At 40.0% G+C, this 26431-nt stretch overlaps 1 protein-coding gene across 2 annotated transcripts in view; it reads left to right on the top strand.

Annotated features, from left to right (window-relative positions):
• The first annotated feature begins 1943 nt into the window (after positions 1-1943).
• The window catches only part of LOC105918765 (testican-2), a 58771-nt gene continuing 34283 nt past the window's right edge, over positions 1944-26431 (top strand). The window contains exons 1-2 of one of the 2 annotated variants that reach the window (XM_012853931.3): positions 1944-2050; positions 3006-3305. In XM_012853931.3, the coding sequence (XP_012709385.3) occupies positions 1988-2050; positions 3006-3305 (363 nt within the window). In that variant the 5' untranslated portion in view covers positions 1944-1987. The remainder of the gene's footprint in view (positions 2051-3005; positions 3306-26431) is intronic. The other variant, XM_012853924.3, reaches the window with a different exon arrangement.

Here is a 26431-nt window from a genome sequence, read left to right on the forward strand (position 1 = left end):
GTGGCAGCATCATGCTGTCGGAAAGCTTTTCTTCTATATACTGGCAGGCTTAGAACCAGAGCTGCAACTGAACGCTTTACGTTCCCAATAAAATACGTGGAGGTTTGTGGCTTTAAAAGGATAAAACGTGAAAACGTTCAAGGGGGTATGGATATTCTTGCATGGCATTGTGTTGTGTATAGGAATTCGATTTCTGCCACAAAGCAAGGTTTCATGCTGTATACTAGGCTACTCTGTATGACCTAGAAACATCCCTGCGGTCAAGCATAAAGACGGAAAACAACTTGTTTTAGGGCTGCAAGTAGTCTTAGGACGCATCTTGAGTCGCTTTTTTTCCCTTCAAAGGTCAGAATGAACCACGGATAAAACCTTTTATCGCAAAACTGAGTGTTTGACAAATTTATTAATCTTCACTAGGCAGTGACTTAATGTTAGTGTCCATTCTGAAACAGCCATACCACAACCACCCACCCCCCCCCCCCCCGCCCCCTGCTGTGCATGTTAAAGACCTCCTTGTCAGTATAGTTAGCACAAAAATAATGATAAGGATTACTTTGAAACCTCTGAAGAGAAGCTCTTACATTTTCTCCCTCTGCTGCTAATGAACACAATTAGGAATGAAACCGAGCTCATTTGAAGCTAAATTGAACCTCATTTGCCTCTTGGCCTCATGGGAGTCTCACCCCTCAGCAGTGTGGGAAGACAAGTTTGGCCATCACTTCCTCATTTTCCTCAAATTTTCTTTGCTCTTTGGTTGAGCTGTAGAAATCAATTCAACTTGTCTGGCGCGAAGGCTTTTACAGTATCCTGAAATATTTTAAATCAACGGGTCTCTGTTCCGCATTTATGATTATTTTGGAAATAAAACAGGGTTGTGACACAAACAGTGACATATTTCAAGCGTTTAATTTTTGGTTAATTCTGGTCATCATAGGTTGCAGGAAGACCATAGCGGAAATGCATTTAAAGACAAAGATGTCATTGCTAAAGAAGGCAGGTGTTCATAGGGATATCCTTTTATTGAAACACATCTAATGGGAAGTTGAGTGGAAATAAAATGGTGTGTTAAAAATGTTGCACCGGCAACACATCCCCCCTAAAGCCTTGAGTGGACATTTAAGAGTTTAGGAGTTTAAGAGGATCACATCAGAAGGACGGGTCTTAAGAGTCAGGAGTCCTAACCGTAACAACTGACCGAAATAAACACCCAAAATATTTACTGCACTGCAAAAAGGGAACTAAAAGTACGGAAATATTTCTTAATATGAGTGTATTAGTCTTTGATTTGAGCAGGTAAATAACATTATCTGCCAATGGAAAAGCCATTTCAACCCTAAAATAAAATAATTAGATATACTGCAGTGGGAATAAGATGATAGAGATGAGGTGTTGCTATTTTAAGTGCAAAAATCTTATTCCATTGGTAGATAATTTCAACTCGCTGCTCAAACCAAGGACCAATTCACTCATTTCAAGAAAATTTTACTTATTTTATTTACCTTTTTGCAGTGTGTGCGCAACGACGGTATTGCAAAAAAAAAAAAGTATTTGATCATTCAAAGATTTCTTCCGCTTTTGTCATATGTACAGAGCTGTATGCAGGTCGTGTGTGTGTGTATTTGCACCTTACATCCTTTAATAACAGGGTGAGTCTGACAGGTGACGACTCACAGCTGGAGCTCATCATGGGAGGAGCCTAAAGAGGAGTAGATCCCTTTTAGGTATATGCCAGGTTGTTCCAGTTCATTGTCTGCTGGGCTTACGCTTCCTTGCTTACCTCTCATCCTTCTTCCAAGAAAGCAGAATCCAGTCCATGCTCTGTTCCACGGGAGAACTCACCTCAGGATCCCTTCTGGTAATCTCCTCATCGCTCCTCGGGTCACTGCATTAGGCCGGCTGTCTGGACTCACCTTCACTCCAATACCACCACCCACTTGGCTGTCCGCCCTACCAACGTCCGCTGTCATCTCCATCTTCCCCTCAAAACATGATCTCAGCCTTTGTGGATGAACTCACCTCCTCCCTGGAACCTTCATCATCCCCCACAACAGTAAGGCTCCTACGTCACCAGCACCATCGCCATAAACTGTCTGTCATCTTTTTCCTCAATAGGTACTTACTTCTACTCCTCAGTGCCACTCTGAACCTGAGAGAAAGATCCATTATTTTACTGGTGTCAATAAATCATTTAAATGTTTCTCTGTTGTCCATAGTGGTCGGCTGCTCAAAGGTCTCCAATGATCAGGACAGTTTTGTTCTGTTACACTAAGATCTTTTACACTGTCAAACTAACATTAATATCAGGCAAAGATAACCTGAGTGTATATATATATATATATATATATATATATATATATATATATATATATATATATATATATATATATATATATATATATATATATATATATATATGTGTGTGTGTGTGTGTATATGTTACCATATGTAAATTCAAGAGGAGCAATTGCTGCAAAGTGATTGACTCCAGGCAGTTGTCTGGGTCTACCGGTGGACACAACAAAACCCTTGCTTCTTTTCTGGCTGAAAACCCTCAAGGAGAACATCTGGCCGAAAGTTTTCCTCCATGGCGATGTTGGTAATGGGATTGTAAACTCTTGGTGGTAGCTGCTGCCTAAGGTGGGACCAACCAGGAATTAGGGAGGTGTTTTTCCATTAATTAATGCAACCATCATCTGAAAACTGTTATTTGTATTAGCTAAAAAAATGAAAGCATTCAAATAAATAAATAAATAATTAAATCTGACGGGGGGCAAAAGAGTTTCACTTTCTGTATTGAATATCTGAAATAAAGCTGTAGACAGGTTCAACGTTTTGAGATGCATCTGTCTTTCATTTGCAGTTGAACGCTCCGCTTATAAATAAACCTTTGAAACAAGCAAAAACCAGAAATATAGAATCAGTCCTGGATCTGTAATTTACTCTCCCCTCCCTCCCTGCATCTCCTCCTCCTCCTCCTCCTCCTCCTCTCTCTCCTCTCCATCCAGCGTGCGTTGAGGCAGCAGCGGGAGTCTTGCGTGCGGCTCAGAGGCTGGAGGACAGCAGCAGCAGCAGCATCAGCAGCATCAGCAGCCGGATACACCCCACACCGAGCTGACCCGAGCAACACGATGGAGGCTGTGAGAGCCGCGGCTTGCCTCTGCCTGCTGGTGGGCGTCTCGCTCCAGGTGGACGCCAAAAGTGGGAAGGAGGCAGCGAGAGTCGGGAATTTCATGCACGATGAGCAATGGCTGTCAACCATCTCCCAGTACAGCCGTAAGACCAAGCACTGGAATCGCTTCAGAGATGTGAGTGCCGTCTTTTCCTCCTGCGCTTTTCATACCGCTGGCGCTTTGGATGCTCCTGGCCGGGGAGGAAACGTGGCTTAATGTTGATCGGTTTTTGCGCAAAGTTAACTCTCACCCCCCCCCCCCCCCCCCCCCCCACACACACACACACACACACACAAGCGCGCGCGTGGTTTTAGCCGTATTAGTTTGTGGGAATGGTTTTTGGAGAGGTCCGAAGAAGTGCGCGCTCTTTGCGTCATCGCCCGCAAACTAATTAATGAGATGATTGGTTCTTCACGTTTTCACCTCTTTAATTAATTAATTAATTAGAACTGTGTTGGATTATTTTCCATTGCGCATATATATATATATATATATATATATATATATATATATATATATATATATATATATATATATATATATATATATATATATATATATGTATATGTATATATATATGTATATGTATATATATGTATATGTATATATGTATGTATATATATATGTATATATATATATATGTATGCATTTGTGTGTGTGTGTGTGTGTGTGTATTATATGAAATATACCCCCCCCCCCCCCCCCTCCCATTGTCCACCGCCTTCAGGAATTGCCTTTAGCAGTATGGACAGCTGCAAGTATTTTAGGGTATGTCTTTTTCAGTCCATTCTTTGCAAAACAGAAGCTGAATCAGACTGAAAGGAGAGTGTCTGTAAAAAAAAGCAGCTTTCAAGGCATGCCTTGGATTCCCAGAGGGATTCAGGTCCGGGCTTTGACTGGGCCGTTCCAACACTGTCGTGTTTTGGTGTTGATGATGAGGACCTGAAAGCAAACAAGACAGGAGCAGAAGTATGATGGAGGGAGGACTTTATGAACAACATCAACAAACACTAGAAATGGGAGGCAGGACTATAACATCCTGGTGCGGGGTTTGGGGGGAGAGGGGGAAATATGTAAATAAAGGATCAGATTACCCAAAAGCAAAGAAGTAATACAAATATAAAGTCTAAACCAAAATGCGCTGAAATCAGAACATAACAACGAGCTGGGAAAGTCAAATGAAAGAAATTAAATAATATGGTAATACCTTAACGACAGTAATCAACAACCCAAAATGCACACAAGTGGGAACCAAAAAACACAACACCCAGGGATCATGACTTAAAAACATGAATATCCATTGTTTAAGGCTGCTCTCCTGCTGGAAGGTGAACCTCCTTCCCATTCGTAAGTGCTTTGCAGCTACTAACAGGTTCACTTCCCCTTCCCTGTGTTTAGCTCCATACATCTTTTCATCAACTCTGAACAGCCTCCCTGCTAGAGAATCCCAACTACATGATTCTGCCACCAACATGTTTCAGAAAAAAACGTATTTGTCAGATCAAAAGTATCTTTTGAAAATAACAACCTTTAAGCAGGTTTTAAACATGCTGTTCATCAAGCCCACATTTCAAGCAATGAAAACATCAGCATTGATGCAAAACTATGGTTCTTAATTCCGGTCCTTAAGGTCCAGTGTCCTGCAGCTTTTAGATGTGTCCCTGATGAAACATGCCTGAATCAAATAATCAGCTCATTGGCAGGAGGAGGGAGAAACTGACTGTATAATGAGGAAGTAATTCAGCCATTTGATTCAGGTGTTGGACCAGCGAGAGTGGACAGCTAAAAGTTCCAGGACACCGGACCCCCGAGGACCAGAACTGAAGACCCCTGATGTAAATTAATCTACATGACTTAGTGACTTGAGTTGCTGAAAGAAATTAACTTTCCAATGCTATTCTTATTTGTTGAATATATTTTGACAGTAAATTAAACAAACAATATCCAAAGATAGAAACAATTATTTTAAATGTTGAAAAGTGTACTTCTGCCGCGTTTTAAGTTGTGCTGCCGCTTATTTATGCCTGAAGTTAACGGAAGGAATTGACTTGGGCATTATTCTGAGTATGTTTTCCTCTTAGGAATCACGTATTAGAAACTCGTCTCAAAGTATTTCCTAGGGTATATTCTCATGGAGAGTGACCTTAGTTTATAAACTGCATGTTTGACGTCTCTTTGGAGGAAATGGTAAGCAGGTCTCAGATCCACGCGAGCTCCCACCTTAACATCCAGCCGCTGTTTGATTTCACTGCTGGGAAATATCAGCTCAGACAGGTAGCCTTATCGGTGTCAGCCAGAGAAAGATTTCAGCGGCTTTTACCATCTTTGGTGCAACAGGAGGGTGCCTGCGATGTCCGTACACCTGGGTCTCAAGAGAATTTGTAATTGAATGGAAAATCTGAGCCACCATGCAAATTTACATATCATCCCTGTGAGGTGTTTGGAGCGGCGTGCCTCACCTGTCGGTTTGGATGAGTGTTTTTGGCGAGCAGAAGGATTTCACAGATTTGGGATGACACCTCATGGTGGGGGCTTCTGGCCGTATGCCCACCAACAAAGTCCTGAGTGGATTTGTTCTTGGCTACAAAATTCAGCTCCAGTCCAGCTGAATGTGGTCAAGAAAAACAGGATCTTTGGACCATTCTGACAGAGGCTCACTTGGTCAGACCATTTATGGTCCTTTTAGTAAATATTGTGAGTTTAAGTATAATTTAAAATGTATTAGTAATTTAGCTCAGAAAGTGAAACCCATCTATTATACACATCCATTACACATAGGGTCATATATTTCAAGTGTTTCATGTTATGTATTCATTTTCTGATGAATTCGATTTTAAGTTTTTCTTATATAATCACTGAAGATCTGGAAATTCAGCCACAACACAGGAAGTAAGCATTAAAAAAAATAGATATACTGAACGTTAAAGCTGTGTAAAGAGCTTTAATGTTCTGGATATGGATCCGTACCTGTAGCTCTGCAGGCATAAAGAATAGGTTGAATTGAACACTATAGGGCAAGGGTGAACAAACATTTTGCCTCTGGGCTCACATTACGTTTTATTTGACAGATGGACCAGGCCAGCATCAGATGAATGGAAAGTGTTTTGTCTACGCAAAATCTGTGAAATATATATTGGTTTACACCCAAGATATTCCTTTATTAGTCCACACAATAGGGAAATTACATGCTTTTTTTACATGTAAAAAGGATTAAAATGTCACTTATATTCCCTTTTAGCGGGAACAGTGTTGTTCATGTTGTTTCAGCATGCCAAGTGTGTGGAAATGAAAGATTTATGTGACATTTGTCCTGAAAACACAGTCAACTTGGCTTTGAAGTATGTCGTGTTTGTGCTCATTTAATGTGCAGATTGATCTTTCCCTTGTAGCTCCACGTTCAGTTCATTCATGTGTGCAAGTAAGTCCAGAGCAAAAGCTAAATCACACGGCCAATCTATGTCACTCAGTTTAGGAAAATCGTCAGGTTTCTCATGGAGTTCCAAAAATGGGATAATCTCCTGTTTAAGATCCCAAACTTGTTAAGATACTTTCCCCAAACCAGTGGACACGACAGTGGTAAAGCAAGTCCTGGTGGTCTGCATCAGTTTCTTCAAGAAATGTAATAACATGATGACGCTGAAGACCCCCCGCTCTTAAGTTTACAAGTTTAACAACTCATTTCACTACATGGTCCAGCTGCAAAACACATTAACATGGCGCTTCCTTTTGAATTATGCAGTTTAAGAAAATTACCGTCTTCTCTGGATTCTCCTCTTTCACCATGACATGGATTCTTTTCAGCTTCCCAATGTTTTTCTTTTTTTTCGTCAAGTTTGGCAATCCATCTGTGGAGATATCAGCAAGTGTACTCCAAGGTAGCTTGTGCCTTTCTATATATGATGTAAATTAGTGGTCCTCAACCACCAGGCTGTGAACTGGTACTGGTCCTTGGGTCAATTGGCACTGGGCTGCACAGAAAGAATAAATAACCAATATTATCTTAGTCCGAACAATTTTATTTCAAAAACATTTTTCATTTAGAAAAACGGCTGGATTCTGTTCGTTAAAGCTGTCTATTGCTACGTACGTTCACACTCGAGGGGAATGTGACCCAAATCTGATCTTTCTGCCCATATGTGACCCATATCTGTATTTTTCATGGCAGACTTAATATTGTTGGCTCCCATTGCTCAACGGCATTTTAATAATAACAAGGAGAAATTCCAGCCAGTATCCGCATTTCTTTAACCCGTTTTTTAATGAAACTTTAGTAAATACTTCTAGAGACAATTACATTCACCATTACTTCTGTAAACAGCGAGCTGCTGTGTGACGCCTTTTTTCACAGCTCCAGTTGCTTTTAGCGTAGACATAGCGCCAATTTGAACGCTAATCACTGGAACTGCGTTAAAATATGTAAATCATCAGTAACTCATATCAAAACAGAGAATAATCCTTCTAAAATGTTTGCATAGCACTTTAACAAACTGCTTAGCATAAAATTTTTGTTAGCAGGAGCAAGACTTGTGATCATTAAAGACTTTATCTTTGTGTGTCAATTCAGACATAACTTTGGAAATTTCTAATTTATAACTTTGGACTGTGTTGCAGCCCTTTTTGAGAGTGTCTGTTGCTGTCACGACAACCGCAAACTCTTTAAAGGAGCAATAAGTGACATTCACCAGTAGGTGGTGCTTGAGCACTGTCTGTAGACCAATACAAGATGAATGACAAGCCACGCCCTCTTTACCTCCACTCCAGCTGCAACTCAGCCCTTCATTTCCCCTCCCCTTCTCACCCGTCGCCTCATATGCGCATATTTGTAAGGATAAAAACACAGCAAAACATTTAGGAGGAACAAGTGTGGTTAAGAAGTACGTAACTCATAACTTTATAATGCTGTTAGCAAGAGAACATTTTGATGCAATGGGGGGGGGGGGTGTGGGGGGTGCTCTCTGCCATGTTGCTCCAACGCTGCGCTGCTCTGACTGGCATTTTAGGACAGCGAGGGGCTAAGTCCTCAGTGGCAGCTGTTCACATGCACGTACATGCACGCGTGGCCGGCCCGGCTTTGTAAACAACAGACTGGAGAACAACACAGAGAGATGGTGTGTGACGTCATACCATAGTCCATCTCGTCCCTTACTATTTTTTAGTTTTTTCCATCTAAAATAATGAAAGTTTGCTTATTGCGCCTTTAACTATGTCAAAATATTAAAGTACACCATGAAGACATGTAGGGTGTTGTTCAACTTCATTTTAAAGATATGGACTTTTCAATAAAACATATGGCATTTATGTTAAAGACTGATTGGACTGGGACTTAGTATCAGGAAATGGCTATTCCCTGGGATTCAGATATCCTGGTCACTTTATTCCTAATGCACGGTCTCTGGTAGGACTGGTAGGAATATCATTTACTTTCTCAGATGACTTTTTCAAACATGTGCAGACTTTTAAACAGGTGTAAAAATCCACTTCCATAACACCTAAAAGCTTTTAAAAAGCTGTTATAACCTCATAGTTTTGACTTACCTTGCAGGGCAAGATTAAGCAATGTATGGCAAATACAGAAATTCCTAAAGCATTCTTGTTCAGCGGCCATCTGAGTTATGGATTAAATAGACTGCAGTGCATCTGAAATCCGACACTCTCTCCTAAATGTCAAATGCAAAAAAAAAAGAAGAAAAAAACCCACCTGTTAATTAATGTCAATAAAATTTAATTAATCTACAGCTAACTTAATTTGAAAAGTCACAGTTGTGATAGGTTTTTGAATGTCAACGTGTTTGGTAAAATGCTGGACTGCAGCGCCATGAGCTCTTCTTTAGTAAATGGTGGCATTTCAGTGATGAAAAGTTATTTATATATATATATATATATATATATATATATATATATATATATATATATATATATTAAGCGGGTCAGAAAATGGATGTATATATATATATATATATATAGTTATTAGACAAAAAGCAAAGAAAGACAAGGGTCGAACCGCAGCATATGTGGAGATGTGATGCTGCAAACAGATGGGTCTGCTAGCTTGTCCTCAGACATGACTGCAATCTGCTGCTTGGGGCATTGAAATACACCATCTGAAATGTGAAGGTTGCATTTGTTTGCTGTCTTTGCAAACACAAAGTGTGAAATGACAGATGGATTCATGTTGTACCTAAATGAAATAGAGACAGGAATGAAAAAAGAAAAAAAAAATCCCTATGGACTTTATAAACACAACGCTGTCCGTCCATCTGTCAATTCGTATCTTTTCATTTTTTTTGGTTAAACAGTTGGCTAGAAAGGTTGGGGCACCTGGAATTTTATATAAAAATGTGTAGACACCCCGCATCTGACCGGGAAAGGAACAGTGCTGTCAGGGTGTTCTCTTGCAGGTTAAGAGGGGCCATATGACAGAGATCATAGACGCAGTGAGGCTTCTGTGATTTTCAGATGTGTTCAGCACCACTGTTCATTTCCATTAGTCTGCTGGCAAAATGGTCTTGTTTTGATCCTTGCTGAGCGATGACATTGCCTTCCTTTCCCGGCGCATGAGGTTAGCAGGATGAGGTGGTTCGACACTGGAGAGAGAGAGAGGTTCTGTAAGGCACATCTTAAGTTACTCTGCCTCTGCAATGTCATCGTTTCTAATAGCTGATTTATGTGGCAGTCATAATGTCCAAACCTGAGAGGGTATTTCTGATGGAGAGAGGGCAAATTTAAGTGTCTCAGCTTGCACAAAGTAAGCCTGAATGTAATCCTAGTCATTTTTAAACGTACATCTGACTAATTGACATTTAATGGTATATTTCGGGTGAATCTGTTTAAAAGCTTATGCAACTGCTCACATAAATTACTGTGTACTTTTTTTTTTTTTTTTACTCTTCTCCCATTTCTCTGAGCATTGCAGATAGGGACCTCATTAGGAAGCACTGCAGCCTCTCTGCTACTATAGAGCACTGTTTAAGGTTTGCACCTGCGAGTGCTCGGTCCTGCTCAGTGCCAACCATGGTTTTACTGAGGGAAATGTACATTTTTGTTTCGGGTGGTTCTTCTGCTCTTTTAGATATGACTAATAATGTCTGTTTCTTTTTAACTATTATTGGTGCGTGGAAATAGCTTCATTTTGGAATTTATACCCTGTTGGGGGTTTCTACCCCAATAGTTCAGATGCTAGTCGAGGGCTGATGATTGAGGAAATTCTTGTGTGGACCTGTACAAAATAATTTAATAAAAAATAAAACACTTAATTTGTTTTTGAACCTGTGTCCAGCCCCTGATTAGACTGACCAGATCAGAAAAACAAATCCGTTTTGCTGTAGTAAACGCCGTCTTAGCCTGAGCAGAGATTTAGCTTTAGCATTAGCAGCTGAGATAACAGAGACACAGGCTCCATCCGAATACCCTTAATAGTAGCTCCTAGATCCTGCTTCTAGCTCCTGTTCTGTAACCTTTGAACAGTAAGAACTCTATCGTGGGGAGGAAAGGAGCTTCGGACTGCTGTGTCGGTTTCGGACAGCCTTTAACTCCGACGTCATTTTGTGACAGAAACGCACACAGATGATGGAAGGCAAAGCCGGGCATACAGCCTTCCGAAAATAAACTAAAATAAATAATCTTCTTTCTGGACATTTTCACTGATTTCCGTGAGGGCACTCTGCTTATACCTCATGTCATGCAAAGGATTGTGGGATACCTTAAGACGTCGCATGGTTCCTTGACAAAACTAGCCACGAGAGGAAGCTTACAAGCTTGTGAGAAAGGGGTCATGTTCTTAGGTGGTTTAGTGAAAGGAAGTAAAGGGAAAATAGATCAGATGGAACAAGCTTACGTTGCAGGAATAAGTGACTCTTTACCAGTCATCAACTTTACAAAACAAAGTCGAACTTTAGGCTGAGTGGCGTTAGCACTCAAGCAGTTAATCGCAACTTAAAACAAAGCAAAGCACAATGCAATAAACAATTAGTTTGATCCTAGACCAATTTTCTCTGCCCATACACAACCTCTTATGTGAACCGTTCTGATGAACATTAGAACGTTTGATACGGCCTGTGAGTTACATGGCAGTCGCTCTCTGTGTTGTGGCTGTGGTTGGAAAATATTCACATTGGTGCACGTGGCAGGTGTGCCGCACTTCAATTTTAAATGGCAGTGGAAAAATCCCTGTTTTAGGGCGGCTACTTATTTTGTGTCCAACGTTTCTTTGGAGATGCAGTCTTTCAGTCGGTCAATGAAACCGAGACGTTTACGCTTCTATAATTCAGGGAGCTGTCATAAAAATTGTTTAATACTGTACGTTCTGCGATTCGGAGGTTTCTTTTTTAATCAGTCTCTTTCGTTCTTTGTGTTTAGTTCTGTCCTTTTTGTTCCTTCCACGGCTGGACCCAACAATTGTTTTTAATTAAAAAAAATGCTCTCTTTGTTTGATATTTAAGCTTCTTAGGAGACAGAAATTCCTCTTTAGTATGTTAATTAATGCATACCAATGATAAGTTGCATCAGAGCTAAAGGGATGTTGCCTAACATTATTGCCCTGAATTTTCTCATGTCCTGTAAAAATCCCTAATTAGCTCTCAATTAGGCTCTCATAAGCAACCTGCTTCATACACATTATTCATGGTGTGCTCTTTTAAATGAGACAACATCGGTGCCTTGTTCCCTGACCCTACAACAGGTCGCCGCTGATTGAAGTCTTGATAAATGGAGGACCAGAGGCAGCTCTATTTTTCAGCAAATAAGACACTGCTGCATCTTGACAGTAAGCTCTTTCAGCCTAAAGAGCCACTGTCAGTTGTGGGTTTTCAGCTCCTATAATCACCCTCCGCCATTTATTAGCTTCCCGGAGGATTTATGCTTGAGCGCTAACAGCCACTGTAATTACGGATATGAAAAGTTAGAGCACGAAGGATGTATGCGATTATAGGAAAATTATCGGGCCTGTTTCCAGTTTTGATAGAGCGCTGGCTCGCCTGTTGAAAATTATGCCGGGAAAAGCCATGACACTTAAAATGAGCGAATAGTTATCTGAAGATCAACCTGTCAAATCAATTATTCGCGAGATTTCACTCTTCGCGACCAAAAAGAGAGAGAAAGCGAAAAGGAGATGCTGTTTTCTTTCCAACACAAGTGTGGGTGGCTCTTAATTGAGGGTAAAAGGTGATCAGTGTTGCTCTTAGAGAACTTCTCACATACAACAGCAATTTATGTCTCAAAGAAAGAACTGAGAACAAAAGAAGAGGAAAAAGTTGGGCTATGCAAAAGTATTCATACTTCTTGAACTTCTCCATGTTAACAAACTTCGATTTATGTATTTTTGGAAAATTATGAGAATTTTTATTTTTTTTTTTTTTTTTTGTGAGAGGGCAACATTTGTAGATTAATACATTTCGTAATAGAGCCCAGCGTCAAAGCACACAAATCAGCCGTCAGATTATCAGCCGCAGCAGCAGCAGCAGTGTCGGCCTGAGTTCCATCTTTTTCAGCCGTTAACTTCGATGTGAGTTTCTGAAAATGTCGAGCTGAATAATTAGCTGTTCCAAGGCTCTTCTTCTGGCTCCATTGTTCATGCATTATTTATGGTGGCATCTGCCTGAGTTGTCTCTGTACTCGCGAAGCTCCCCTCTATGCCTTGCTGCAAGCAGAGTGATGAATACTGCCTCTCTGTGAATCTGTCTTCGCTTATAGCTGGCACGACGGCGCACCCAAGATTCAGTGGATGATCCAGAATTTTGACACGCAAACAAACCGAACTTTATTATTGCTTTTTAATGAGCCTATGATGAAACAATGGATTTTTATGCAGCCTTTTTCAAGAACTTTGCAGGGCTTTCTCAGTTAAATGTATAGCAATGGAAAGCACAGGATGGAGCTGAAAGTATAATAAATCAAATCGATGACTTTTACTCTTTCCATGTTTTATTCTTCTATTTGTGTGTATTTTAATAAAACAAGAACAAATACTAGAGGTATTAGATGTAATGAGAAAAAATATAATAATACCAAAATTTCTCAAATTAAAATGTAGAAGCTAGGAATAAAAAATACAGATTAAGCATTGTGCCGAATTGTACTTGGCTAATGGGTATGGTGCGCATTCTTTGCCTCCAAGCACACCCAACTCCATGCATCAACTCCATCAGAGGGGCATGTGGCTTCTGCTCCCTAAAGATGTCTAATATTTTCCATATGTTATTAAACATTATCTATTATCTCCATCAAGACCCCCAAAAGTACCCTCTTCCGTTGCGCATTGAGCCAAAAAAAAAAAAAAAAGATAATTTGCTCAGTAATATTCTTTAACACGATGCTGCCTATGATACACAATTTTAGAGCCTTTAATATGACCCAAATACCTTCTCATCTCAGAATGAGGAAAATATTACATAATTGTACAAAACGCCTCCCAGTTTATCCCCATGGATACTGTCATGGATGGATGATTGTTATTAAAGGTCAGTGCAGTCTTCAGGTACGCCACTGTTTCATGCATTTGAGATGTTTTAATAGGAGCTTTCCAGTTTGAAGGTGTCCTGCAGATATCTGTGTTCTGATGAATTCCTCCTGGGTAAATATAAATTAGGGCAGCAATGTTGTATCTCTCTGCTACAAAGGAGCTTTGTGGGAATCTTGGTCAGTTTAAATGTTTCGTCTGGGTGCAGTCCACATAGATAAGACTTTAATAAAATGACACAGAAACCCATCTGCCCATATTTGGCTCAATAAACTTAAAAAAAACAAAACAATTATATTTTGTGCCAACATTCATATTGCATTCAGATGTGGTGCAAAAGCTGCATTTCAGATTTTCTACAGTAACACACATCTTTTCTTCCAGAATAAAGGACTATTTGAAATCGTTTAAGTAATTTGTATTAATTACAGCCACTGAAAAATGCAGAATGCTCATTAAAGATTATTTGCTGAAAGCTTTAACAAAATATTGAAGATATGCCCATTTTTGTGACAAATACTCTGTTTTAAGTCACAATGTTTTACGTGTTTTTTTTTAATGTAAGTTAAAGGACACAGATCCAAAAGTCTCTGGCACATTATCCAAGGTGCATGGTAAGGGGAATGATCTGTGTAGGTGGAGACTGCAGCACCACTTGAAATACTGAGGAAATAACTTTATTGGCAGACCAAGTTGTTTCAGCTTGTGGCCTTCATCAGACTCCAGATTAAAGGACACAAATTACCACTGAATTTTAGATTCAAAATGTGACTTTCTTTTTTTTATTCACATAGTGGCTCATTGTACTTCTTTAAAAGGTCTTTTAATTTCCTTTCAAATGCCGAAGAATTCCTCCTGGGAAAATGTTTTGACAAACAGCTCTTGAACATGTTAGTAAAACATTTAGTAACTATGTAATTTAAGGAGCCTTTCTTTCATGTTTTCTCATTAATTTTTCATGCACACAGGCAATGTTACACTGTGTGTGTGTATGTGAGAGATCGAGAGAAGTAACAATAAACACCTCCATTAAATAAGAGTTGACTATTTTAGTGAAATAAAGGCAAGAAAGTGTGACAGAGAATAAAAAAAACATGCTTTAACAGCTTTTTTGTAGCAATTAGCACATTTGCTCTGCTAAGTTGAACAGCATTTTCTCTGTGTTAACATCAATTTTCTAAGTACCTATTATTAGACTCATCCAATTGGCTCTTAGCATTCCCAAATCCTACATATTAAATGTCAGATAGAGATGAACAGCCCACGGAATAAAGTAGTTACTACAAACGTTCTTGTTGCTCCCCTGAAGCACAGAGAGTTGCTGTACAAGTTATTAATACTTTCATAGTCTGAAATTAACCCCCAGTGCTCTAAATATTTTTTACACAACATGCACAACAATTATGGTGCTCTGAAGAAAAAAAAAAAACATTTGACCGCTTATGGATTTCTACTGTTTTTGCTTTTTGTCACAAATGAATGTTTGCGGTCAAATCCAGACCGACCCTGCCCTATGTGAAAATACCAATATCTCCCTTGTTGAATTATGACTCAGCTCTGATTAGCCACATTTCGTTACCCCAGCTTTACCGGTTACACCCAGGCCTGATTACCACCTGGCCTGTAGAATAAAAAAAAAAACTCCCAAACAGAACCAGTGTGACAGCATGAAGTAGGCAAACTCTAACCCTGATACCAAAATGCAACACGTCATGCCTTTATCTAAAGGAATTCCAGAACAGATGAGAAACAAAGTCATTGACAGATTACAAAGCGATTTCTAAGGCTCTTAGACTCCAATGGACTAAAATAAGAGTTTTTATCCTCTGAAAACATGTTACAAAGGTGAACCTTTCCAGTGGTGGCTCGCTTACCAAAATCAATACAAGAGAGAATCAGTGACCCATTCAGGAGGTCAAAAACAAGCCGGAACGACATCTAAAGTACTCCAGCCTCAGTTAAGGTCAGTATTCATGATTAAAGAATTAAAAAGGGACTGAGCAAAAACTACATCCAAGGGAAAATACGAACACCAGAACCACTGCTGACCAAAAACAGCATAAAAGCAAATCCTACAACTGCCGAGAAATACTTTAATGATCACCAAAACTTCTGGGGATTTGTTCTGTGTACTAACAAAACATGAGTGGATCTTTTTGGAAGGCGTGCGTGCCGTTAACATCTGGCATAAAACTAACATAGCATACAGCAGGACAATCTCAAAAAGAAAAACAACATGAAGGTTTTAGGGGTGGCCTAGTCAAAGTCCAAACTTAAATCCAACTGAGGTTCTGGGTGGCGACCTCAAACAGGACTCCTATGTGGCTGATTTCAAGCAGAAAAGCGTGGGACATAATTCACCCACAGCAATGTAAGACCAGTTATTGCTAATGCTTGATAGAAGTGGTTACTACCAAGGGTGGTACTACTAGTTCTTAGCTTTAGGGGGAAATTACTTTTTCACATATAGAGAGATCGATATTAATATCTTTTGATAAATGAAATCAACATTTGAAACAGTTTTTAATTAGATTAGTTCAATCAGAATTATCTGCGATCTGATAAATGTAGGTTATATAGTGCAAAAACAGGAGAAGTCTATAATATAGCTGGCTATATACGGTTCATGACACTAATATGGATATTTTGTTATCTAAATACAAATATTTTGGCTTTTAGCTTAATTCTTCAAAGCAAAATCAGCCAAAATATGATCTTCGGCGGCACAGTACCAGAGTCTGAATTAATGGATCCATTTGGTGGCGTCAGTCTGATATGTGATCCAAGAATAAGATTAGTATCATGGCCATTACCCATATTAGCTGGAAGAGGTCCCACCTCTACTTAAAACACATGGCTGGTGGGTTATTTCTAACAGCGGGGGCATTACCCAGCACAGACTAGACAACCTATCCAGGAAGCCAGACAGGGGAACACTAATAACTTTGTAAATCTCTTAGTCATATAATTACATCTCTGCAGCAACAGAAATTTAGTGTCAAAATATGTTTTTTTATCATTTATAAAAGACTATAATATATCTAAAGCAATATTGTTATAATTCCAGAGAGTAATACTTGTAGCAAAAATATATGGTCTGGTGAATCAGGTCAAGATGTGCAGCTCTGGAAAGGCTCTTGTAATGAAATGAAGATGTCAAAAAAAAAAATTGAGATGGCAAAAAGCTGTGTCACAGTTGTACCCTGGCACAATCATTAACCGCAGAAGTGAGCCATAATAATCGGCCGCTGAATCAAGCCATTAATGCAGACTAGGGGCAACACACAACAAAATGCAATTAACTGTTGACCGTTCCAAGATGCCGATTCCTGGATAACATGACAACTCTGTCGAAGTGATGTGAAATCCAACTACAAAACCTTTAGCTTTGCTTTTTAGGTTGTTTATCAGGGAAATGTAATTGCCTCAGCAGTACTGTGGAAAAATGCCAAATCCACTAGATGAGAATTATCTTGAATACATGCCTTTCCAAAACTTGACAGGAATCCACCAAAGATAACTGACACAAGACCTGAGGGATGCCTCGTCCTTCGGTTAGTCATATTCTGCACTGCATGCCAAGTTTTAAGCTAACAACCATTTAGGAATCAGCTTGTTGGTGCTGAATACAATTTTCTGTCAGATTGTGTTATCTTTAGTGTTTTTAATAGATTGGAAACTGGAAATTGGAACAAAACGGGTGTTTATGACAAGCTGCATGTAACAAATTTTCTTAAATTAGTTTTACTGTTCTGTTGCAGATATAGCTACTCAGCCAAGATATAGTATAATTAAAAAAGACCTTCAGGAACAGAGCCAAGAATCAGCGACAAAGCAGTTAAAATCTAGATCAAAAATTAGACCAAAAAATGGACTAAATAAATAATTAGCCTTTGGACAATATATATCCAATATTCTGTTGGATGTATGCTCCTCTGATGAGGTGACATGTTTGCAAAGGTTTTCACACTCCAATTTAGTCACCGGAAAGTTCAATTTGATTTTTTTCGTGATTTTATGTGATAGACAAACACCGAGTAATGCAAAGTTGTAAAAGTGAATGGAAATGAATGATGATGTATACTTTTAAACAAAGCCTCCCCGAGCCACTACTTTAGATCCAAGCTGCTTCCGGTCTTCTCGGGTACGTCCCCGCCAGCTTTGGACATTTATAGACTGAAATAGTTTTGTTTGAAAACAGCTGAGCTCAATCATATTTTATAAAGAGCATTTGAAGAAGGCATTCCCACAGCACAATGCTGCCACCACCTTTATTTATTTATATATTGCAAATTTAACCAGGTTTTATTCCAAGATTACTGTGTACTTAGCTCCACCCATCAACCCTGACCAGCTTCCCTATACCTGCTCACACTGCAAAAACTGAACTAAAAATAAGCAAGATTTTCTTAAAATCAATGTGTTTTTTCCTTGATTTGAGCAGGTAACAAATAACATTATCTGCCAATGGAATAAGATTTTTGCACCTAAAATAGGAACAACTCATCTCCGTCATCTTATTTCAAGTGTGATTTATCTAATTATCTTATTTTAGGGGTCGAAATACTCATTCCATTGGCAGACGATCTTATTTACCTGCTCAAATCAAGGACAAATACATACATTTCAAGAAAATTTCACTTATTTTTAGTTCTCTTTTTGTAGTGCAGGAGCTTTCTCACTACGTGATTCTACCACTCTCCTACTTCTCAGTGAGTATGGTGAGTTTAGACCGATGTGCATTGCTACTTGAACCATTCATTCAGATGGACAGCCATGTCTTTATAGGCTTGCTGTCATCTCATATTATTTCCTTTGATGATGGGTTGAATAATGCTCCATGATATGTCCAAAGCTAACAGCTGTATTTATACTAAAGTTACATTACTCAGAGGAAGGCTCTATTTACAAGTTTTTATTTAGGGGTTTCAAGATACAGGGGGTGGAAGACAAATTACACTTTCAAATCTATTTTCTTTTCCATTTAACACTGTCTCATCCACAAATTAGCATAAAGCTGTTTAAGTAAACACATTCACAAGGTGTGCTCCTACAGCAATAGGTTTGTTGAGCTAGTTAAAATAAAATATAGCACAGGCCTGTTTAGACAGAAGGAACATAAAGATAGGACGCCGTAAATGTGTTGCCGTGGAGATTTATGTGCCTCTGAAGTACAATGAGATGTTATGATCTGATGACCTGTTTTGTCATCATTCACAAATGGAAAGCGTAGATGCAGTTTACACTTCAGTGGGCAAACACTACAGCGGCAGCTTTGCATGCTACGGATGCTCTGCAGGGAGGGGGGGGGGGTTCAGTCAATGGGAGCGATTGTCTCGGTGGAGATTATTAAACCTGGAAAACAGCCCGCAAACATAGCTGTGTATACATTAGCCAGGTGGATTTGTATCGAGCCCCGCAGAGCAAGGTTTCCCTAAATGCAATCGGGTTAGTCTTGGGCGGGGTTGTAGTTTTGATATATGTTTTCCTGCTGCCACCGTTATTGCCCTGAACTGTCAGGGGCGGAGCTGCACTAAGTGCACAGCTAACCTAAGTGGTGCAGCTTCACGGTTTTCTTCCGGATAAAAATAGATATAATAATGCAAGGTGCTTAGGTTCAACCTGGCATTGATGCATTCTTTGCTCTGGGCCACAAATCACTCACTGTTGAAACAGGATGACAGGTACCTTACAATTAGGCCAGGCGGCCACAAAAGCCGAGGACATGCTCTTGCCTGGGGAGAAACAGGTTCTCTTACCACCTTCTGTGTGTGCGCGCACACATGGGCTTGTCTGTTGAGCCTCATCTTTGTATGAACCGTGCAATGCGAATAGGAGGTGTCAAGGACAAGCGTAGAAAGGACTTTGATCCTGTCAGTGTGAAAGTATATATTTGGTGTTTGGAGGATTTTTTTTTACCCTCTTTTTCCGTCAAAGACACTTGTAATTTGTTGAGATAGCAGGGTAATGGGTACAGACTTATAAAGGGATATTGGAACGACCTTAACCGCACAAATCTTATAGTGGGGACATGGAGCAGAGCTAAAGAACGAACCCAGGAGAATTTAATTTCTGCATGATGGAGCCCTTCCTGGAGTCATAATGTGGCATCTCTTTGTGCATCCCTGTTTCACTGTAATTTCCCCCTGCCGCCGTGGGAGATTAGCATTATCAGCAGCCACAACAACCCAATTTGTCCTCATTGCCGGGGCAGGCGGGCAGAAATAAATGTAATCAGCCAGCTAGCATATTTAACTTAGATGGCCCTGAGAGGGCCCTTATTCAGATCCCTGCACCAATTCAGATGGTATACTTATCGCCGAAATGTTCTCGTAACTGAGCCGCCAGTTTCTAAACTTCTGCCTGACAGTTTGAAAGGGGCTTCAATGCGCCCGTCATTGGACCCTACTTTGTTTAAACAGCTTGCCCATTTATTCAGATATGCACGCTAACAACTGAAATTATGATTACAGAGATTGATAAATGGTTGCAGCGTTTTATAGCGCGCATGTTGACAGTACTAATGATTGCAATAATAATGATTGCACAGCTGCTGTGTAGACAGTCTCCACACAGTTTTTATGACAAAACCCCGAATGTTTCAAGGCACAGATTTCCAGGATTATCACCCTGTTTCAGCCCAGTTTTAAAGTTAAATAGAAAGGTTCACTATAACTTTAAAGGGGACATATAATGCTGTTATTCAGTTGCCGTCTGTAGTTCCTGAATTCCTGGTAATTAGCCATGTTTCCATCAAATTGTCATACAGATTTTGAGCAAACTTTTAAAATATCAAAAAAAGGAAAATGTGAATTAGGCATGTTTCCATCTACTGGTTTGGAGCAAATTAACCGCGCTACGTAAAGCATAATTTCTCCGGAAGTTTACGTTATGTATGGCTGAAATAAACAGGAAGTAGAGGTTGCAAGCTAGCATGGACCACACGTCAAAAAAAAAAGAAAATAGAAAATAAAAGGCAGAGAGGTTTTCAGGAATGTGTTGCTTTTGGGGAAATCGTAACTGATCTGTCATGTCAACTAATATTGCCGTTGTTACATGCTGTACAGACATGTAGAGAAAGAAATGCAATTGTATGCGTGTTATGGGCGAAAGCCAAAACAGCTGATCAGTCATGCGGTGTAAATGTTGGCTACGTCGGAACTTTTTCGGTAAACGTGTTTGCATCTTTCGTTTCGCGCATTAACTCTTTTCCGCAAAAGCCAAAAACCACCTCAAGTGTGCGGAACACGTAATAGATTGAAGTTATTATGAATTTTTCCATTTCCGTCAACATTTTCTAATGCACTACTTCAAATATGCATAAAAAAAGGTATAAACACGACTATTGTTGCCCCACATCTCCTCTTGTGTCCCTCCACTGGGTTGCACCTAAGACGGACTTGTGTTGTTGTCGTCTGTTTGAATACAAATGAGGTACTTCACACCCCGCCTATTCCAGGTTGCAGAGCAGTCTACTCCACCCCTTTCGGCCATTTTGTGGTAAAGCGGGAGGCGATGTAATGAACTGTGTGGGTTATTAGTGCGCCCAACAGCCGAACATTTTCACTTATCCACTTGTAGCTTCGTCATCCTTCAATTTTGATTACAAAAATTTTAATGGCGGATTTGCATTTGAAGTCCAAGATTATTTTTAGCAACTCCACAGCAAATACTGTGACGTAATTGCTCAAAAAAACACAATAGAGAACAAAGAAAACTGAATGTCTGGAAAAATCTGACCCAAATAAAGATATCTATGCAGCCCTGGCACAGACTAAATTCAAATCTCCCAAAGAATCCAATCCAATTTCACAGCAAAATGTATTTAAGGGCTAAAAAAAATCTGCAAACCATAAGTATAAGTATGGAACCTGCAAACAACCGAATGGATGGTTGCATGCATGGATAAATGGATCATTTGGGAAATATGGGCATATTTCCATATAAACAATCAATAGCTTTAACAGGAAAATCTCTAATAGTAAAGTTGGATAATTAAACAAGTCCAGAGTACTAATAAAGTAAAAAGTTACACACAAAATAAAGAGATATATTGAAATTAATCACATCATACAGCAGCTTCCCTGAGTATATGCACTCATAGTTTGAATTCTGCTCATAGTATTTATTAAAGTCACTTTCAATAAAACTGCACAGGAAGCTGCCATGGCTTTCAAACGATTCCCTGACAAGTTTATGAATACAATGTTCATTTTAAAATGTAAAACCCGTGTGTTCGTTTCCTCCTTTAGGCAAAAAGGTCTGTTTGTTCAAATTTATTGGAGTGGATTTTATTTTCCCAGCCTCTGGTCAGCACATTCAATATTGATTGAAATTCTCTCAGAGTGAGGTCAGTGTGCCAAGAACAAACATGATTTAAGTCCATTCATCTGTTTGTGTATGCTGAGAACTTTTTTTTTTTTTTTTTTTTTTTTTTTTTGCACTTGCAGATCAATACTGATGAGTCGAGTTTCTACAAAGTGAAAACAGCACATAGGACCAGATTCCTCTGCCCGTCTCATTGCAGGCTTTTCTACTCGTGTTGCATGCACAGGCAGCGTGGCTCGGCACGTTAAAGACAGTCCAGGATAAGCTCAAGGTCCCCGGGGCATCTGTGAGCAGCTCAACCTGAAGTCTCCACTCTCATTTTTCTGCCTCTTTGTTTGCAAACGAATTGGGGGGGAGGAGGAAAGCGATAAGATGCTGCAGAGACTCTGTTGTTCCAGGGTTCTGCTTTGCTCAGCAGTGTGATCCGACTGAATCCAATTTTCTCTGCGCCGCTTGGTATTCTCCAATTACCGCTTCTCGCCGAGCATCCAGCGCCGCGATTGGGCCGTGAAGTCGGCAACAGCAAAGTGAACTTGGCCGCCGTTTGATGTGTCACTTCATCTGTGATTTGAGACGGAAGCTGGAGGACTCCTGAGAAGAGCACCTTTTTGTGTGTGTGTGTGTGATGCAACTTCTTGAAATCAGCTGTTATTATCCAGTGGAATCGCCTTTTATGAGCAAAGCATTATTGTTTCCAGCCTTCTTTTTTTTTATGTTGCCTTCGTGCTTTCACCGCAATTTAGTTTACCTCTCTTCGTTTGGTTGCAGGAGCTCAGCCAGCCTCCGTGTTCCTGCGTCTCAGCAGTGTGTAAATGTTTGGATTCACGCACGCTTTGCAGCTGGCCCCCTATACCGCGCGACAGAAGAGACATGCCCTTCACTGTGCAGATATGGCTGCTGATTGTGCTTGCACTGTACTGCATTGCAGGCAGGCGTCTTACCTTGTGAAACAACATGCGTCCTTTGCCTGCAAGCCCCCAAGCAGTCCAGTGCAGATGATCAATTTTATCCGGCTCTGCGTTGCTCAGCAGCAACTTAATCCCATAATACTCGGGTATTTGTTGCAACTGAGACCACGCCATTTTTCTCTGTGGGTTCCTGCCGTTGTCTTTGAAATGTGATGGGAGAAGCTTACTTTTTTTTTTTTTTTTGCAAGAGTGGCTTGCAGTTATCTTCAGAAAAAAAAAAAATGCGGTGCAACCACAGATCCCAGTCTGTCTTTGTAGAGGCAGAAATATTAAATCTGCCACACAATATGTTCTGCAAAAAAACCACATCATGTGCAAACGCATGTGTCTTCAGGTTATGCGTGTGGCTTCTGTTTCTTTTTAAAGGGAAAACACAAAGTTTTCTTACGCTACAGCATGTTGGAGAACTATTATAACCATTGCAACCACAAACTTCCATATATTTCATTGGGACTTAATGTGATAGTCAAATACAAAGTAGTACATATTTGCAAAGTGGACGGAGAATACAGTAATAGATGGTTTTCTGTTGTTTTACACATGAAAATCTGAAATGTATGCATTTGTTTTCATCCCCTATAACGCTCCTTAAGAAAATCTAGTACGACAAACCTCCTTCAGCGGTTGCCTCAGTATGAATAGAGATTTTTTTTGTGAAGGTCTTGGGAGTTTGTTAGAGAAGAGCAGTGAGTGGACAGCATCACAAAGCCCGAGAAGCACAGCAGAAAGATCAAGGATAAAACTGTGGAGCGGTTTAAAGCAGGACGGTGTTTAAAATAATACATCACAAGCTTTGAACTTCTCACTGAGGACTGCTTCTTACATAATCTGAACATAGAAAGCGTACTGCATGATTACAAGCCTACCAAAACACGGCCATCCACCTAAACTGACAGGCTTTAATCAGACAAGCAGGAAACAGGCCAGTGCTAGCTCTGGAGGAGCTGCAGAAATCAACAGCTCGGTTGGGACAGCTGTTGACAGGATAACCATTAGCTGCACACTCCACAAACCTGGCCTGTGTGAAAGAGTGGTAGGAAGAAAGCAGTTGTAGAAAGAAACTTATTAAAAAATCCTGCTTGCAACATGAACTTGTAGGAAACTTATAGGACATGCAACCCTGACCAAACCATTGCCATAGTGAAACATGGTGGTGGCAGCATCATGCTCTGGGATGCTTGTTGTCTGCAGGGACCAGGAGGCTGGCCGGAGTAAATGGGAAAATGACTCGACAAGATGAGCAGTCTGACTGAGTTTGACCCATATCCCAAAGAAAAGAGCTAAAGATTTAATCTCGAGGTCTGTAAAATGAATAGAGAGCTTCACAGAGATCACAACCTTCTAAATAAGCTGGCTTTGGTTTAATTGGTTCGCTGCAGAGTCCATGTTTGAGCATTATTTGGAAAAAATGCAAATGTTTGTGTTGCAACAAAAAGTATTTATAATTTCTTTAATGTGTATGATATTCCTGTGTTAATAGGGCCCCTATTGGAAATGGGGATGAATTTATTTTTTTTGTCTTTAAACTGAGAAACTTGAGTTGAGTGATTTATATGCATAAATATTAAAGATCGAAAATCTTTGCAATTAAAGTAGTAGTCTTAATTTAAAAAAAAAAGAAAAAAAAAAAAGAATAGAGGCCTAACCCCGAAGGATTTGCAGGTGTAAATTGTAGTGGAAGGTGATTCTACAAAACAAGAACTCCCCTTTAAAATTTGTGTCTCTAAAAACATTTGAAAACCACATATGTTTTCCCCACCTCACAGTTTTGTACTACTTTCTGTCGGTCTGTATCATAAAGCCCCCCCTAAACCACATTGAAACTTTTTTGGTTGCAATGTGACAAAAATGTGAAAAAGTAAACGCTTGAGATTAAAACGGCGAGCGGCATCATTTTCAAACTCATGCAATGCATTTCCGATTGTTTGAATCCGTGGTGGGCCTGTGCTTTCCTTTGTTTGCCAAGTCCTTTGCCATTTCCAGAGTCAGCGGGCCACAAACAGAACCAGACATTACCCCCCCACCGCTCAGGCCCCAGCATGCTGAATCACAGGGACATAATGACGTGGCGAAGGCAAGATGCACTCCCGCTGCTCCACGGTAACTGCAGAAAGGATGGATTTAAGACAGCCTCCGAACCGTGTGCCCTTTGCGGCAATTCAAAGTACGGAGCGGAGACGCAGCTAATTCGCCCGCATTAATCGGGCAAAGCACATTACTGTGCAAATCACGGCCGAGGGAAATGATTTGCTGACATTGCTCTGCCACTCAAACAGCCAGATGCACATCAGCGATCCAATCGTACGACACAACCTGAGCACAGAGTGGAGCAATCAGCAGAGAGAAAGCCTCTCCCGGTTCTTTTCTTTCATTACAGACATGACCCAGAACACCGGTCCATCCATCAGCCGGTGTTTATCCAGTCACCGGCAGACTAAACGACTTCATGAGGCCGGATAAATGACAGCTGGTTGGGGGATGCAAAAATGTCCGGATCATCATTTAACCCCCAACTCATATCCTGCAGCTTAAGAGGTGTTCTCACTGCAAATATTGGCCTCGGAAAATCAATAAGGAATATTGCAGCGTACGAGGCAGGCCGATATTGCACAGAGAGTGGGGGATTTCTTCTGAGAAGTTTCTATACCTCTGTATAACCGAACGGGTTCATTCAAAGATGCAGGACACTTGGCAGAAACGTGCCAGGTAATCAGCATTAGAATTCAGACAGTTGCCGCTTACACTCCTGTCCAGAGTCACATTTGTTAAAGACATCCATTTATAACCAGGGCCGGACCTGGATATTTTGGGGCCCTAAACGGAATATGCCACTTTGCCATACGTAGAAAGTTAAAGATGCTCAAAACCAAATGCTGTATGGAGTTATATACATTATGCGTAACATTTGACTTCTATGACCATGGTGTATCATAGCCAACTGCTAGCTCAGCACACTCAATAAAAATGCTGTATTAATGCATGTGTGGACGGGTGCAGATTGTGTTGTAAAGTGCTTCGAGTAGTCTCGCTGGGTAGGAAAGAGCTATATAAGTACACTCTATTTACTATTTATTGGTCTAAAATGTGCTTTTTATTGAAACTTGTTAAATGTATTATTTCTTTCTTATTACTTGTTAAATGTTTGACCACTAGGGGGCTCTAAACCTAACATTTAAATAAAATAATATATAGTGGCCACCTCAGAACAAAATGGTATGCAATAAAAGATTATGATATGTTTTCTAAAACAAGTCGCAAGCCATGTAAGGCAAAGATACTTAAATGCTAAAAAGAATCCTTAAAAACAAAACTTTAAACTATTCTGGCCAGTAACAACGTAACATTCAAATTTTAACTAGACGAACGACATAAAAACTGCACAGGTACATTTTTCTGAACGGATAAAAACAAATACAGTTAGAAAATAAATAAACATAAAATCTTTGTTCAAGTCGTAGACTAATTTAACAAGCAATTGTAAAACCCTTCAGAGAATGACTATATACTGTATG

This window comes from Fundulus heteroclitus, chromosome 10, assembly GCF_011125445.2.
Source record: "Fundulus heteroclitus isolate FHET01 chromosome 10, MU-UCD_Fhet_4.1, whole genome shotgun sequence".
In the NCBI taxonomy this organism is placed as follows: domain Eukaryota; kingdom Metazoa; phylum Chordata; class Actinopteri; order Cyprinodontiformes; family Fundulidae; genus Fundulus; species Fundulus heteroclitus.